Genomic DNA, 17,303 nt, shown 5'->3' on the forward strand with positions numbered 1-17,303 from the left:
TCCCGTAACAGTCCCGTTATTTTATCTTTGAACCGCTTCATGTCTGCCACATGTTGGGTCGCGCACACATTTTTCAGACAGGGGAAGTGAGCTGCATCACCACCGGCAAGTTGCGTCTCTCACAATGACAGCTTCAACTTGAAAGAACGTATGCTGTCATAATACTGCGTGACAACTTTGTTGCGCCCTTGCAGCTGTTTGTTCAAGTTATTCAGGTGCTCTGTAACATCCACCATAAATGCAAGGTCCTGCATCCATTCTGCGGAATGAAATTCTAACACTGGTTTGCCCTTTTCTTCCATGAACTGTTCAATTTCTTCTCGTAAATCAAAGAAACGCCTCAGCACAGCACCTCGGCTTAACCATCTTACCTCAGTGTGGTATGGCAGGCCATAGATGTGGTCTTTCTCTCTGAGAAGGCTGTCAAACTGACGGTGATTCAGGCTTCTGGATCGGATGAAATTAACAGTTTGGATGACCACCTTCATGACGTTATCCATCTTTAATGACTTGCAACACAAAGCCTCCTTGTGCAAAATACAGTGAAAAGTCCAAAAATCACGTCCTCCATTTGCAGATTGCACTTTCTCTCTGAACTTTGTCACAACGCCTGCTTTTTTCCCGATCATTGAGGGTGCACCATCTGTAGCCAGGCTGACAGCGCGGGACCAGTCCACTCCGTCCCTGTCCAGCGCGCCGACGAGTGCGGTAAAAATATCAGCTGCTGTCGTTGTATCTGTCATCGGCACCAATTCCACGAACTCCTCGGTGACGGTCAATGTGTCATCAACTCCGCGGATGAAAATGGCCAGTTGTGCAACATCTGTAATGTCCGTGCTTTCATCAATTGCAACCGAAAACGCAATAAATGACTTTACTTTTGCTTCAACTGGCTGTCCAAATCCACTGAAAGATCGGAAATCCTGTCTGCAACTGTGTTTCTTGTCAGGCTGATATTTGCAAAAGCCTGCCGCTTTTCAGGGCACACAATCTCCGCTGCCTTCATCATGCATGTTTTTACAAATTCACCCTCACTAAATGGTTTTGAAGCCACTGCGATTTCATTAGCAATGAGGTAGCTAGCTTTCACTGCAGCGTCACTGATGTCTCCGCTGTGAGTAAACACAGACTGCTGTTTCTTCAGACCCGCCAACAGTTCATTCACCTTCTCTCATCTCCGCTGTCCTTGAAAGTTGTCATATTTGTCGGCATGAAGACTCACATAGTGGCGACGAAGGTTATATTCTTTCAGCACTGCAACATGCTCTGAACACACCAAACATACAGCTTTCCCATTCAATTCCGTGAATAAATAGGATGACCATTTTTCTTGGGACACTCTGCACTCTGCGTCCACTTTTCTCTTTTTTGACAGAGACATATTGGGGCAATGAGGGTGCCAAAGCACATAATGTTAAAAGTAGAAGCCGTAATAAATATCGCGGGCAAAACAAAGTAGCTCATTGGCTGCACCTGCTTGACCTACTTGCTCTGCCCCGGTATAAACAGTTTGCTTACTTAACACAATTGCTATTGCGCCATCCAGTGGACGCAATTGGAACAGCAGTTTATTTTATTGAAAAATTGCAGCGCATTTTTATACTTTACAAAATTATTATTATTATTATTATTATTATTTTTATTTTTTCAAAATCATCTCGCGGGCCGGATTAAACCCGTTTGCGGGCCTGATCCGGCCCGCGGGCCGGACGTTTGACACCCCTGATCTAAATCATGCCATTTCATCCCTCTCTCTGGTCACCCTACCGCTATCCAGGTCGCTTAGGCACTGTTCCAGCAGATCTTCCGGCACTATGGCCTTCCGGAGGATATCTTCTCCGATCGTGGCCCCCAATTCACATCACGTGTATGGAAGGCCTTCATGGAGAAGCTAAGGTTCACAATCAGCCTCACTTCCAGGTACCCGCCTCAGTCTAACGGGCAGGTAGCGCGGATGAACCAGGAGCTGGGGAGGTTCCTGAGGAGCCACTACCAGGACCGATAGGGGGAGTGGGCCCCGATTCCTTCTCTGGACTGAATACGCCCAGAATTCATTGGGACACTCCTCCACCAGGCTGACTCCCTTCCAGTGTGTTCTGGGTTATCAGCCAGCCCTCGCTCCGTGGACTCCGAGCCAGACCAAAGCTCCTGCGGTGGACAAGTGGTTCAGGGGCGCAGAAGAGGTATGGAACGATGCCCACGTGAGACTCCAGCACGCCGTCCGCCGTCAGAAAGAGCAGGCAGATCACCACTGCAGTGAGACTCCTGTGTTCCACCCTGGTGATCGCATCTGGCTCTCCACCAGGAACCTTCCGCTCCGTCTGCCCTGTAAGAAGCTGAGTTTGTGGGGCCATTCAAGGTCAACTAGGTAATTTACAGATTACAACTCCCCACTAACTACCGGATCTCACCTTCTTTTCATGTTTCCCTCCTCAGGCCGGTGGTTCCTGGTCCCATGGCTGATGCCGTCCCCCATGACACCCCTCCGCCTCCCTTAGACATCGAGGGGAGCTACGCCTATGCCGTCAGATCCCTCCTGGACTCCCGACGTCGTGGGGGTCGGCTCCAGTACCTGGTGGACTGGGAGGGGTACGGTAGACAACATTCTAGATCCCAACATCATCCGAGATTTCCACCTTCGTCGTCCGGACCGGCCCGTTCCTCGCCATCGGGCCGGTGTCGTCCTGTGGCTGGAGCTGCACATCGGGGTGGGGGGTACTGGTCTACTAACCACCGGTCCTGGCAACCATCATTACATACACATGCGCCCTATCATCAGTCACACCTGGAGTTCATTACTACCTTCATTATTTACCATTTATGTAGCACTCGGTTTTGTCAGTCATCAGGTAGTATTGTTTGTGTTTCCATGTCAGACGCTTCTCTTGTTTTGTATCGTTCCATGTTCGTTATCATTAAACTCACTAACTGCACCTGCTTCCTGAATCCCTGCGTCTACGTTACAGTAACAAAATGTGGAAAAAGTCAAGGGGTCTGAATACTTTCCGAATGTACTGTATGTTCTTGGTAATAAAGATGTACATGTTAGTTTTTCACAACCCAAAAAATTGTTACACATATCACTCTAACCCCTGACAAAGAACACCTCAAGAACCTTTGTTTTTTAGAGTGTATGCTCGTCCAGCATGGTCTAGTTGGTCAAGCTGGTCTGCAAAACCACGGCCATCATTATTATAATTCCCATCATGCTCTATTGCAGTTTGATTTTTTCAATTGTTTGTTTCAATGTCTATGTTTTTGCATTACATTGATTGATTAATTAATCAATTAATTTATATTTTTCTACACATTTCTAAAAACACAACAAAGGCTGGTCACCAACGAAAACACAACGAAGACTGGCCACCAGCGAAAACACAACCAAGGCTGGTCACCAGCGAAAACACAACAAAGGTTGGTCACCAGCCTATGCTGGACTATGTTTTTTTTTCAGCAGGGTAGCCCAAGGCTATATACTGTAGAATAGCATCAATGCAATCGACATCGCTCTAGTGGGGAGCAGGGTATGGGGTTTAAATCTTATATTAACCAATGTTACAGGCTAAAAATAGTGTAAACCATTGGAGTAAGATGGTAGCCTGCAGCATCCAGTTGTGAAAAGTCTGAAATGGAATGGGAAGGGCAGCTAGACCTGGTTGGGGTGAACTATGGGGAGGTGGGTGTGGGCGATATCTTACCTTCCTCCTCACTAGAACCCCTCTGTATGGGTGTATAGATAGCGGGCGTTGTGTTGGAGCTGGGAGGCGCAGGTGTACTCTTAGTGAAGATCCCACTGATGAACTTGAGCATCTTGCGGTCGCGGGTGCGCTGGGTGGTTCCCCCCTGACCCTGGCACTTGCCATCCTTCCCCTTCTTCAGGTCCTCAGAGAGAGAGTGCAGGTCACTGTTGTCCAGGGTACGGCTCTTGCCCTTCCTTGCCGGCTTGGACACCTGAGTGGTGGGTTGGGCTGGCAGGGAGGTGGAGCCTGTCTTCAGCCTGTCCCCTCGGGGGCTTTCCCTGGTCACCACGCCTGTAAACCCTCCCCCCACGTTGACTCCCTGGTGACGGAGGGTGGTCCTGCCATCACTGTCTGCCCAGGACGCTCGGTAAGGCCCTAGGGCGGCCGCAGCACCTGTCATAGGCGACCGATCCCCTATACGGTTGTCTTTGCGGTCCAGACTCTTGGCGGATGGAGGCATACTTTGATTGGCTTCCCTCAACTCCCGCCGGCTTACAGCCCCACCCCCGGCATGTGACCTCATCAGGACCTCGGGTCGATGAGTGAGCCTGGGCGGGACAGTGATGGGCACGCTGCCCCGGCAGAGGGTGCTGCTTGGGTCGCCCATCCCCTCCTCGCCCATTGGAAACAGCATGGGGGGCTCCCTGTAGAGCTCTGTTTTAGGACGGGTTCCCTCTCTCCTCAGCCCTCCCTCTGAGGTGACACTTGACACCCCTGCAAGCCCCTTCACTTGGTCTTTCACGTTCTTCGGTAAGATGGGAGACTCCTTGTTCTTAATCACCAACGTGATATCTTTCGAGAAGCCTGGACCACGAATCTCTTTCTCCCTCATCTCAGGCTTCCCCCTCTCCTGAACAGCCCCCTCAAAGCTGACATCTTCCTGCTGCTCTTCCTCCATTTCTGTGTGCCCCTCTCCCTCCCCCACGGCACACGAGTGTCCTCCCTCATCCTCAGTGGTCCTACTCAGCTCCTCATCCTCCTCATACCCAGGGCCCCCCACACCTCCTCTCGCCAGGGCAAGGGCCAGCTGTGGCTGGGGCCTGATGACCCCTCCATCACCCCCTACCGCTTCGACCTTGACCAGGGTGAGGGAGATGAGGTAGGTGGTGCGTCTCGGTAGGGTGCCTGCGTGGCTCATGGGGGCGGCAGGCTGGCAGACAGGGAGGCAGACCGACCTCAGCGCAGCGGCAGAGCCCTCACTCTGACCCAGACAGACCCGCAGGGTACAGGCATTGCAACCCACAGCTGGAGGCTTCACCACAGAGACAACAGCCAGACCAGAAAACAGTCAGACGGTACTGTCAAACTAACTGGCGTAGGGATACGTCTGACATGGGTGAATGGTAACTTTGTCAAGAGGTGGTTGGAGTCTTGCTGGCTTGCTTCTTCAGGCTTCTGAACCCATGATGCGAAAACTCAAGTCAGCACAAGCGAGACAGAGAATCACTCTAAGGTACCTGGAATTAGTGGAGCATATTTAACAAGGCTGAGTTACTGAATTAAGTCTAGAGTGTACTTTTTATTTTAATACTTCCTGTAATCCTCTCTTCACCTTCTCTTTGCTGATCACTGGTCTCCTCCACGGGTTCATTCACAATCCTCTCTTTCTCTTCCCCTCTCTCTCTCTCTCAATATGCAAGATTCATTCTACAGCCCGAAGCCAGGGATCTGAGATTGCTTTCCTCGATCTTGATGTTTGAGACTGGGTAGTCTGGAATTATGCAAGAGTCAACAAATGTGCCTGGTCCATTTCTCCACCAAGATTGTACCACGTAGTTCCCCACTCCACAAAATCCCACAAGATGAAATGCCTCAAGCCAGTCTCTGTCTTCAGCCTGTAAGCTTCTCTTCAAGTAATTTCTTCATTTCCATTGAAGGATATCCATTGTATGCTTCAGAATCTTCATATTCTCCTATTCCCATTACATTTGATTGGTTGACAAATAATGTTTCTATTTTTATGTCGCACAGTCACAGACACCAAAGGGTATGTATCGTGGCAACTACAAACCAGACAACACAGCAAACAACAGCTTAAGCTTACCCAGCAGAGAAAAACCGGTTTGAATGTAAATACAAGAAACAAAATTGATATGGAAATCATTCACGTGATGTAAAGCATGTGGTGGCGAGAGTCTCCTTCCGACTGCATGCGAGGCAAAGACACACTAATGTCATGCATGAATCACGTATGCACGTTGTGTGGATCAATGAAAGGCAGGCTGCAAACATCTGTTGTAATTCCCCCAGCAAAGAGAAGCAGAGATGGTGGCCAGATAGGCTGAATGCAGTCACTGTTCCTCTGCCTGTAATCCTCCTCTGTACAGTAGGTTCCTTCCCTCCCTTCAGTCACTGCATCCTCTCCTCTGAGTGTCTTAGGCAATTAGCAAGTCAATAAAATGTGTCTGTGAGGCAGAGAGCGAGCCCACCGGCTCAGCTTAGCCCCTCCTCCTCCTCTCATCAGAGCCACTGTGCCTGCTAGCCTTTCTGTTAGCCTGTCGCTAGCCCAGCTCCAGCCCCAGCTCCAGGCAGGCGAGGGTGATGTGTCCAGTGAGAGATGCCGGTCCTCGGTCAAGCAAACACGTTCTGTGGCTCGTGTTGGATCAGACAGAACAAAGAGGAGAAAAACCTCTGCCTCCTCCTAACCATCACTTGCTCTCTCTCGCTCTGTTCTTCATAAGGCAATCTCCTGGCAGTTCCCGCTCTCTCTCTCCCTCCCTCTCCTGCTCCCTCTCTCTCTCTCCCGCTCTCTCTCCCCCTCGCTCTCTCCCTCTCTCTCCCGCTCCCTCTCTCTCTCTCCCCCGCTCCCTCTCCCTCTCTCTCTCTCCCGTTCTCTCCCTCTCTCCCCCTCTCTCTCCCTCTCTCCCTCCCTCTCTCCCTCTCTCCCTCCCTCCCTCTCTCCCTCTCTCCCTCCCTCTCTCTCCCTCTCTCTCCCTCTCTCTCCCCCTCCCCTTCTGCCTCTCAGGAAAGAGGGAGCAAGCGATGATGCAATGGAGAAAAAAAGTGATGAAAAAATCCACAGACGTCACACTGATGAATGAAAGGAGAGAGCGAGGGAGGAAAGGGATAGTGAGAGGGAGAGAGAGAGGAGGAAATGAGAAAAATGAACAGGAGAGTGTGTGTGAGGGGGAGGGTATAACCGTCAAATTAAAGAAGGTGGTTTGAAAACAAACTGAATGGGTGATGATAAATCTTGGGGCACAGAAAAGGGAGGGGATGTGAGGAGGAGGGAGGGGATGTGAGGAGGAGAGAGGGGAACAGAAAGGAGGGTAGCTAAAGGTAGAAGAGAGGAGAGGAATGCAGGAGAGAAGGGATGGGAAAAAGGAGATGAAAAAGGTGGAAGAGACAAAGAAGGCTCTATCTATCCTCTCCCTTTTCTCTCTCCTTGGCAGTCACAATAGCTTCATCTCCCTCCAGAACGGCTCCACTCATCCACCTTTTAAATCAGTAAGGACTGGGGTAGCAACAGCTTATTCACCACCTTCCTCCTTCCTCCCTCATCTCTTCCGCTCTAAGCTGCTGATACCGTGTCTGTCCCTGAGTGTGCGTGTGTGTATTTTTGGTTTTACTATCCTTGTGGGGACCATAAGTCCTCACAAGGATAGTAAAACAAGGAAAATTCTGACAAGTGGGGACATTTCGCTAAACAAGGAAAAATACTATTTTAGGCTTATGGGTTAGGTTTAGGGTTAGAATTAGGGTTAGAATTAGGGTTAGGGAAAATAGGATTTTTAATGGAAATCAATTGTTTGGTCCCCACAATGATAGTAAAACAAACGTGTGTATGTGTGTGTCATGGACATTGAATTAAAGGAAAGGTGCCATGAGGAGAGAGAGGTTATGCTCACTCGATCTTCATCATTAGTTCATTATTGACTCACACAATAAAAATAAACCATGGGGTCCAATATTAGAAACTGTAACACATTATCATAATTGGCCCATAATTTAATTGCATGACTTAATGATACATGCCACGTGATTTTCAGCATGTGTGTGTAAATGTATGTGGCTGTATGTTGTGTGTGCTCACAATGGGGGGGGAGGGGCTTCAGTGTGTGTATATATATATATATATATACAGTGAGGGAAAAAAGTATTTGATCCCCTGCTGATTTTGTACGTTTGCCCACTGACAAAGAAATGATCAGTCTATAATTTTAATGGTAGGTTTATTTGAACAGTGAGAGACAGAATAACAACAAAAAAATCCAGAAAAACACATGTCAAAAATGTTATAAATTGATTTGCATTTTAATGAGGGAAATAAGTATTTGACCCCTCTGCAAAACATGACTTAGTACTTGGTGGCAAAACCCTTGTTGGCAATCACAGAGGTCAGACGTTTCTTGTAGTTGGCCACCAGGTTTGCACACAGCTCAGGAGGGATTTTGTTCCACTCCTCTTTGCAGATCTTCTCCAAGTCATTAAGGTTTTGAGGCTGACGTTTGGCAACTCGAACCTTCAGCTCCCTCCACAGATTTTCTATGGGATTAAGGTCTGCAAGGAGATTTAAGGAGACTGGCTAGGGCACTCCAGGACCTTATTGTGCCTCTTCTTGAGCCACTCCTTTGTTGCCTTGGCCGTGTGTTTTGGGTCATTGTCATGCTGGAATACCCATCCACTACCCATTTTCAATGCCATGGCTGAGGGAAGGAGGTTCTCACCCAAGATTTGACGGTACATGGCCCCGTCCATCGTCCCTTTGATGCGGTGAAGTTGTCCTGTCCCCTTAGCAGAAAAACACCCCCAAAGCATAATGTTTCCACCTCCATGTTTGACGGTGGGGATGGTGTTCTTGGGGTCATAGGCAGCATTCCTCCTCCTCCAAACACGGCGAGTTGATTTGATGCCAAAGAGCTCGATTTGGTCTCATCTGACCACAACACTTTCACCCAGTTCTCCTCTGAATCATTCAGATGTTCATTGGTAAACTTCAGACGGGCATGTATATGTGCTTTCTTGAGCAGGGGGACCTTGCGGGCGCTGCAGGATTTCAGTCCTTCACGGCGTAGTGTGTTACCAATTGTTTTCTTGGTGACTATGGTCCCAGCTGCCTTGAGATCATTGACAAGATCCTCCTGTGTAGTTCTGGGCTGATTCCTCACCGTTCTCATCTCTCACGAGGTGAGATCTTGCATGGAGCCCCAGGCCGAGGGAGATTGACAGGTATTTTGTGTTTCTTCCATTTGCGAATAATCACAACAACTGTTATCACCTTCTCACCAAGCTGCTTGGCGATGGTCTTGTAGCCCATTCCAGCCTTGTGTAGGTCTACAATCTTGTCCTTGACATCCTTGGAGAGCTCTCTGGTCTTGGCCATGGTGGAAAGTTTGGAATCTGATTGATTGATTGCTTCTGTGGACAGGTGTTTTTTATACAGGTAACGAGCTGAGATTAGGAGCACTCCCTTTAAGAGTGTGCTCCTAATCTCAGCTCGTTACCTGTATAAAAGACACCTGTCCACAGAAGCAATCAATCAATCAGATTCCAAACTCTCCACCATGGCCAAGACCAAAGAGCTTTCCAAGTATGTCAGGGACAAGATTGTAGACCTACACAAGGCTGGAATGGGCTACAAGAACATCGCCAAGCAGCTTGGTGAGAAGGTGACAACAGTTGGTCCGATTATTCGCAAATGGAAGAAACACAAAAGAACTCTCAATCTCCCTCTGCCTGGGGCTCCATGCAAGATTTCACCTCGTGGGGTTGCAATGATCATGAGAACGGTGAGGAATCAGCCCAGAACTACACGGGATGATCTTGTCAATGATCTCAAGGCAGCTGGGACCATAGTCCCCAAGAAAACAATTGGTAACACACTATGCCGTAAAGGACTGAAATCCTGCAGCCCCCGCAAGGTCCCCATGCTCAAGAAAGCACATATACAGGCCCATCTGAAGTTTGCCAATGAACATCTGAATGATTCAGAGGAGAACTGGGTGAAAGTGTTGTGGTCAGATGAGACCAAAATTGAGCTCTTTGGCGTCAACTCAACTCGCCGTGTTTGGAGGAGGAGGAATGCTTACTATGACCCCAAGAACACCATCCCCACCGTCAAACATGGAGGTGGAAACATTATGCTTTGGGGGTGTTTTTCTGCTAAGGGGACTGGACAACTTCACAGCATCAAAGGGACGATGGACAGGGCCATGTACCGTCAAATCTTTGGTGAGAACCTCCTTCCCTCAGCCAGGGCATTGAAAATGGGTCATGGATGGCTATTCCAGCATGACAATGACCCAAAACATACGGCCAAGGCAACAAAGGAGTGGCTCAAGAAGAAGCACATTAAGGTCCTGGAGTGGCCTAGCCAGTCTCCAGACCTTAATCCCATAGAAAATCTGTGGAGGGAGCTGAAGGTTCGAGTTGCCAAACGTCAGCCTCGAAACCTTAATGACTTGGAGAAGATCTGCAAAGAGGAGTGGGACAAAATCCCTCCTGAGATGTGTGCAAACCTGGTGGCCAACTACAAGAAACGTCTGACCTCTGTGATTGCCAACAAGGGTTTTGCCACTAAGTACTAAGTCATGTTTTGCAGAGGGGTCAAATACTTATTTCCCTCATTAAAATGCAAATCAATTTATAACATTTTTGACATGCATTTTTCTGGATTTTTTTGTTGTTATTCTGTCTCTCACTGTTCAAATAAACCTACCATTAAAATGATAGACTGATCATTTCTTTGTCAGTGGGCAAACGTACAAAATCAGCAGGGGATCAAATACTTTTTTCCCTCACTGTATATATATATATATATATATATGTGGCTGTGTGTTACCCACCTGTGTCTCTTCTTTAATTGGCTGAAATCTGTGAAGGAAGGACACCCACAGAGTATGATGAATCATGTCCCCTCTAAACTGAAATTACAATGTGTCACTCACTGTGACACATACACAGACAGTTGCTGATAGATACATACACACAGATGCCCCCCCCCACACACACACACACACACACAAACACACCTCAGATACTATCTGCACCTTAGAGATTATTTGCACTGACTACCCACACAACCAACCCTTACACACAAATTTACCCACAAACTCTCTCACACACACACAGTCAAAGTTGCTGTTCTATTATATACCATTTATTCCACTGCGTGACCAAGTAACTACCCACTTTATATTTGTAAATACAATGTAATACAGTCCATTATTGCGATGCATACTTATTACTTGTTATTTTTGACTTGACTCTTTTTCAGGGCTCTAAAGTGTCCACATGGTACAAAACATGTTGCTGTCCGACCAGTACATTTATTTTGGAAGCACTGCGCAACAAAAAATAATCTAATAAAAAACATTTTGTCGCAAAACTCTTTTCTTCAGTGCTCAAACCACACAGGCTGATAAATAGTTTACAAATCATAACCAACTTTCCCTCAGAACTGTTCCCGACGCTTTCTGTCAGCTAAGTAATGGCATTAGCTAGCAAGAACAGCAACAATGAAATGCAGCAAAATATAAGCTTTCTTTAACAAAAACACAAATGATAAAATGATCAACCACAACCAGAAGATGATAATGAGGACAATGTTGAAGATGCTGCTACCGATCCACTTCCTCAGAAAAATTAAAATATCTACATGTTTGGAGAGGGATTGCTTCGCAATTTCAAGTGGCTAAGGAGGGACTAGCCCTATATGTACCCTTAAGGAGCATAACGTTAATGTCACGTCTACTCCCGCTCCCCCTCTCCCTCTCCGGCACTCGACGTCGCCGGTCTATTAACCACCGGTCCTGGCAAAAAATCATTACGCACACCTGGCAACCTTCATTACGCACACCTGCACCTCATCATTAGGCACACCTGGACTTCATCACTTTCCTGATTACTCCCCCTTTATCTAGCACTCCATTGTTATCACCCATCAGGCAGTATTGTTTCTGTGGTCATGTTCAGACGCTACGGTTGTTCGTTTATTCACTCTATGTTTGTTCTCATTAAACTCACCGACTGCACCGGCTTCCTGACTCCCTGCGTCTTCGTTACAGAATACTGCCTCACAAAATGGAAGCAGCAGCCAACCAAGACATCTCCCAGATGGTCGGCGAACAGGGAGACCTACTATGCCAACACCATGACCAGCTGGCCCAACTGGGGATGGCTATGGATGAGGTCCTGCGCGGTCTTCAACGTCTAGATCAGGGGTGTCAAACGTACGGCCCACGGGCCGGATCAGGCCCGCAAACGGGTTTAATCCGGCCCGCGAGATGATTTTGAAAAAAATAAAATAATACTAATAATTTTTAAGTATAAAAATGCGCTGCAATTTTTCAATAAAATAAACTGCTGTTCCAATTGCGTCCACTGGATGGCGCAATAGCAATTGTGTTAAGCAAACAAACTGTTTATACTGGGGCAGAGCAAGTAGGTCAAGCACGTGCAGCCAATGAGCTACTTTGTTTTGCCCGCGATATTTATTACGGCTTCTACTTTTAACATTATGTGCTTTGGCACCCTCATTGCCCCAATATGTCTCTGTCAAAAAAGAGAAAAGTGGACGCAGAGTGCAGAGTGTTCCAAGAAAAATGGTCATCCTATTTAATCACGGAATTGAATGGGAAAGCTGTATGTTTGGTGTGTTCAGAGCATGTTGCAGTGCTGAAAGAATATAACCTTCGTCGCCACTATGTGAGTCTTCATGCCGACAAATATGACAACTTTCAAGGACAGCGGAGATGAGAGAAGGTGAATGAACTGTTGGCGGGTCTGAAGAAACAGCAGTCTGTGTTTACTCACAGCGGAGACATCAGTGACGCTGCAGTGAAAGCTAGCTACCTCATTGCTAATGAAATCGCAGTGGCTTCAAAACCATTTAGTGAGGGTGAATTTGTAAAAACATGCATGATGAAGGCAGCGGAGATTGTGTGCCCTGAAAAGCGGCAGGCTTTTGCAAATATCAGCCTTACAAGAAACACAGTTGCAGACAGGATTTCCGATCTTTCAGTGGATTTGGACAGCCAGTTGAAGCAAAAAGTAAAGTCATTTATTGCGTTTTCGGTTGCAATTGATGAAAGCACGGACATTACAGATGTTGCACAACTGGCCATTTTTTTCATCCACGGAGTTGATGACACATTGACCGTCACCGAGGAGTTCGTGGAGTTGGTGCCGATGACAGATACAACGACAGCAGCTGATATTTTTACCGCACTCGTCGTGGCGCTGGACAGGGTCGGAGTGGACTGGTCCCGCGCTGTCAGCCTGGCTACAGATGGTGCGCCCTCAATGATCGGGAAAAAAGCAGGCGTTGTGACAAAGTTCAGAGAGAAAGTGCAATCTGCAAATGGAGGATGTGATTTTTTGACTTTTCACTGTATTTTGCACCAGGAGGCTTTGTGTTGCAAGTCATTAAAGATGGATAACGTCATGAAGGTGGTCATCCAAACTGTTAATTTCATCCGATCCAGAAGCCTGAATCACCGTCAGTTTGACAGCCTTCTCAGAGAGAAAGACCACATCTATGGCCTGCCATACCACACTGAGGTAAGATGGTTAAGCCGAGGTGCTGTGCTGAGGCGTTTCTTTGATTTACGAGAAGAAATTGAACAGTTCATGGAAGAAAAGGGCAAACCAGTGTTAGAATTTCATTCCGCAGAATGGATGCCGGACCTTGCATTTATGGTGGATGTTACAGAGCACCTGAATAACTTGAACAAACAGCTGCAAGGGCGCAACAAAGTTGTCACGCAGTATTATGACAGCATACGTTCTTTCAAGTTGAAGCTGTCATTGTGGGAGACGCAACTTGCCGGTGGTGATGCAGCTCACTTCCCCTGTCTGAAAAATGTGTGCGCGACCCAACATGTGGCAGACATGAAGCGGTTCAAAGATAAAATAACTGGACTGTTATGGGAGTTTGAGCAACGCTTTCAGATTTATGTTTTTATGTTGATGTGCTATTGTTTTTAATTGATTTTATTTTATTTGTATATTTAACCTATTCTTGACTCTGTGGTTCTTGCACTTGTTTGGGGAACAGGATTTCATTATTTTTATCTACATTTCTGCCTGAGAAATGACACCCTGATATAGTTCTGTGATCTGTGAAACAGTTCTGTTAATCACTGAGGCATTGTTTGTTTGTGTGTTCTTTTTCTTTAGAATTTTCAAATAAACTTGACGTGTTTTATGATTAATAGTGATGTTGTGCTTGTACTATTTTGGACACACTGTCCTCAGGCTCCAGCTTTATGTTGTATGTTGATCGTATTAAAACAAAGAAAACAATCTGAAGTTGTTGTTTTTAAGTTATATATACCATGATTTTTCCGGTCCGGCCCACTTGGGAATAGATTTTCCTCCATGTGGCCCCTGAGCTAAAATGAGTTTGACACCCCTGGTCTAGATCTTCCTTAAGGGGCATCCCCCAATGAGCGGAGGATCCTCTACCATGAGTCGACCCAGCGATCCAGCACCCCAGCCCATTCAATAGTCTGCCTAGATATGGCCGTGTGGGAACACTAACCCTTACCCTATAAAGGTGTGTATCAGATTAACGTTTAAAATAAATAGTTTCTCGCTGATATGGACCGGGACCACCCATACGTAAAAATGTATGCACACATACAGCAGACGCTTTGGATAAAAGCGTCTACTAAATGGCATATTATTTTTTTATTATTTTATATGGACGATAAGGTTCTTATGCATCCAAAACCGTACCGCAAGCGTTGTGTGTTAATGTTTAGACTGAGCATCGGGGCTCTTAACAAAGCTCCCCGGTATAGAAGATACCTTTGTCCAATGACTCTTACATGTGATGGCATGGAATTGAGAGTCATGATCAAGGGCTAAGGATGAACAAAACTAGCAGCACAATATTATGTAAGAACTGTCGAAAGTGTTGAGTAATAGCAGCACGGAAGAGTTATTTTGCTACTGGGTCCAGCAACCTAAAACACGAGTCGTTGCTAAAACATAACTTAAGCCAAAAGGTCAAGTGCATCGGGCAGGGGCTGGAGCAACATCACTATGTCTACTACCAGGTAGCCGTACTTGACAGGCAACAGGTGGCAGCCCAAGCCGGTCAACAGGCAGAACTAACTGAGCTAGAGATGAAATGTAACACCGCTTACTGCATTGCCAAAGAGGAGATGGCTTTTACCAAATTCGGACCCGTGTTACTCACCCAGAAAAATCAACCCAACATAAGGAAACGAGGCATCCTGCGCAAACATTATTGGCACCATCTTGGATACTATCCGGGAAGAGGGTTAGTGCTATCTAGAATCCTTGGGACGTACCTATCCTTAACCCTAAAAGCAAGTTGATTTATTAGCTAGATTCTACATCAAATAAATGGATTAGTTATTATTATAACATTTTCATTATCCAAGTATCAGTTCATTGTCAGCATGTTGCCTTGATACAACATTAATATTATTAGCTACATAATTTTGTATTATCTGTTAGCTGAATGCAGTAATGAATAACAGTTTACACATTGCAGTTGCACTTTTAAATACAATAAAGGTTGTTTTAATCACCTACAGTGCCTTCAGAAAGTATTCATACCCCTTGACTTATTCCACATTTTGTTGCGTTACAGCCTGAATTCGAAATGGATAAAACATTTACCTTGACATTTTAGTCATTTTAGCAGACGCTCTTATCTTATTTATTTTTTATTATTTTTTTCACACCACCACTGTCCTTTTGCTAATCTGACCATCTAAACACAATGCCCCATAATGACAAAGTGAACATATGTTTTTGCTAATTTATTGAAAATTAAATACAGAAATTGAATTTACATAAGAGTCAATACATGCTTGAATCACCTTTGGCAGCGATTACAGCTGTGAGTCTTTCTGGGTAAGTCTCTAAGAGCTTTGTACACCTGGATTGTATAACAATTATTCAAGCACTGTCAAGTTGGTTGTTTGTCATTGCTAGACAGCCATTTTCAAGTCTTGCCATAGATTTTCAAGCCGATTTACTGTAAGTCCAAACTGTAACTAGGCCACTCAGGAACATTCAATGTCGTCTTGGTAAGCAACTCCAGTATAGATTTGGCCTTGGGTTTTAGGTTAAGGTGAATTTGTCTCCCAGTGTCAGTTGGAAAGCAGACTGAACTAGATTTTCCTGTGCTTAGCTCTATTCCGTTTCTTTTTATCCTAAAAAACCTAGTCCTTGCTGATGACAAGCATACCCATAACATTTACATTTACGTCATTTAGCAGACGCTCTTATCACATGATGCATCCACCACCATGCTTGAAAATATGAAAAGTGGTACTCAGTGATGTGTTGTGTTGGATTTGCCCCAAACATAACTCTTTGTATTCAGGACAAAGTTAATTTCTTTGCCACATATTTTTTGCAGTTTTACTTTCGTGCATACTTGCAAACAGGATCCATGTTTTGGAATATTTGCATTCTGTACAGGCTTCCTTCTTTTCACGCTTTCATTTAGGTTAGTATTGTGGAGTAACTACAATGTTGTTGATCCTTCCTCAGTTTTCTCCTATCACAGCCATTAAACTCTGTAACTTTTTTTTAAAGACACCATTGGCCTCATCGTGAAATCCCTAAACGGTTTCCTTCCTCTCCGGCAACTGAGTTAGGAAGGATGCCTGTATTTTTGTAGTGACATGGGGTATTGATAGACCAACCAAAGTGTAATTAATAACTTCACCATGCTCAAAGGGATATTCAACGTCTGCTTTTTACATTCTTACCCATCTATCAATAGGTGCCCTTCTTTGCGATGCATTGGAAAACCTCCCTGGTCTTTGCGGTTGAATCTGTGTTTGAAATGCACTGCTTGACTGAGGGACCTTACAGATAATTGTATGTTTGGGGTACAGAGATGAGGTAGTCATTCAAAAATAATGTTAAACACTATTACTGCACACAGAGTAAGTCTATTTTGTGACTTGTTAAGCAAATGTTTACTCCTGAATGTATTTTGGCTGTCATAACAAAGAGGTTGAATACTTATTGACTCAAGACATTTCAGCTTTTCATTTCTAATGAATTTGTAAAAAATTCTAAAAACATAATTCCACTTTGACATTATGGGGTGTAGGCCAGTGACACAAATTCAGGCTGTAACACAACAAAATGTAGAAAAAGTCAAGTATGTTATTTGTCCAAAACTATTCACCTATGTAAATATGTTTGCAGTTGCAGTTTTGAATACAATTATTAAAAGTTATTTTTATTCTAATGTCTTGCCCACTCCAGTGATGTGTTATACATAATCAAGGTAACAACAGTCATTTGCAGTAAAACAAAATCATAAATGTTGTCTGGTGATCCTTTCTTTTTGAAGTTAGGAGCACCAGTGCTACCAATTAAAAAAGTTTGTTATTATTGTTATTGACTGATGTACTGCATTGTTGCGGCAGCTAGCACATAAGCATTTCTCTGCACATTTTATACCTGCTGTAAACTGTGTATGTGACAATTTAATTTCATACACACACACAGTGGTTCTGTTGAGTGTAAGGCACTTGAATGGTAAAGCATGCAAAAAAAGAATTGTTAACTAAATAGATACAAAAATCCATTGAACACAACAATCAAGTGCCAACTGCACAT

The 17,303-nt window shown here is 45.4% G+C and overlaps 1 protein-coding gene across 1 annotated transcript in view; it reads right to left on the bottom strand.

Annotated features, from left to right (window-relative positions):
* Window positions 1–6,453, bottom strand: part of LOC121575166 (arf-GAP with GTPase, ANK repeat and PH domain-containing protein 1-like) — a 68,813-nt gene extending 62,360 nt beyond the window's left edge. Inside the window, 1 exon segment of the mRNA XM_041888076.2 lies at window positions 3,699–6,453. Within this exon segment, the coding sequence (XP_041744010.2) occupies window positions 3,699–4,878 (1,180 nt within the window). The 5' untranslated portion in view covers window positions 4,879–6,453.
* Window positions 6,454–17,303: the final 10,850 nt, after the last annotated feature.

This window comes from Coregonus clupeaformis, chromosome 10 (genome assembly GCF_020615455.1).
Source record: "Coregonus clupeaformis isolate EN_2021a chromosome 10, ASM2061545v1, whole genome shotgun sequence".
In the NCBI taxonomy this organism is placed as follows: domain Eukaryota; kingdom Metazoa; phylum Chordata; class Actinopteri; order Salmoniformes; family Salmonidae; genus Coregonus; species Coregonus clupeaformis.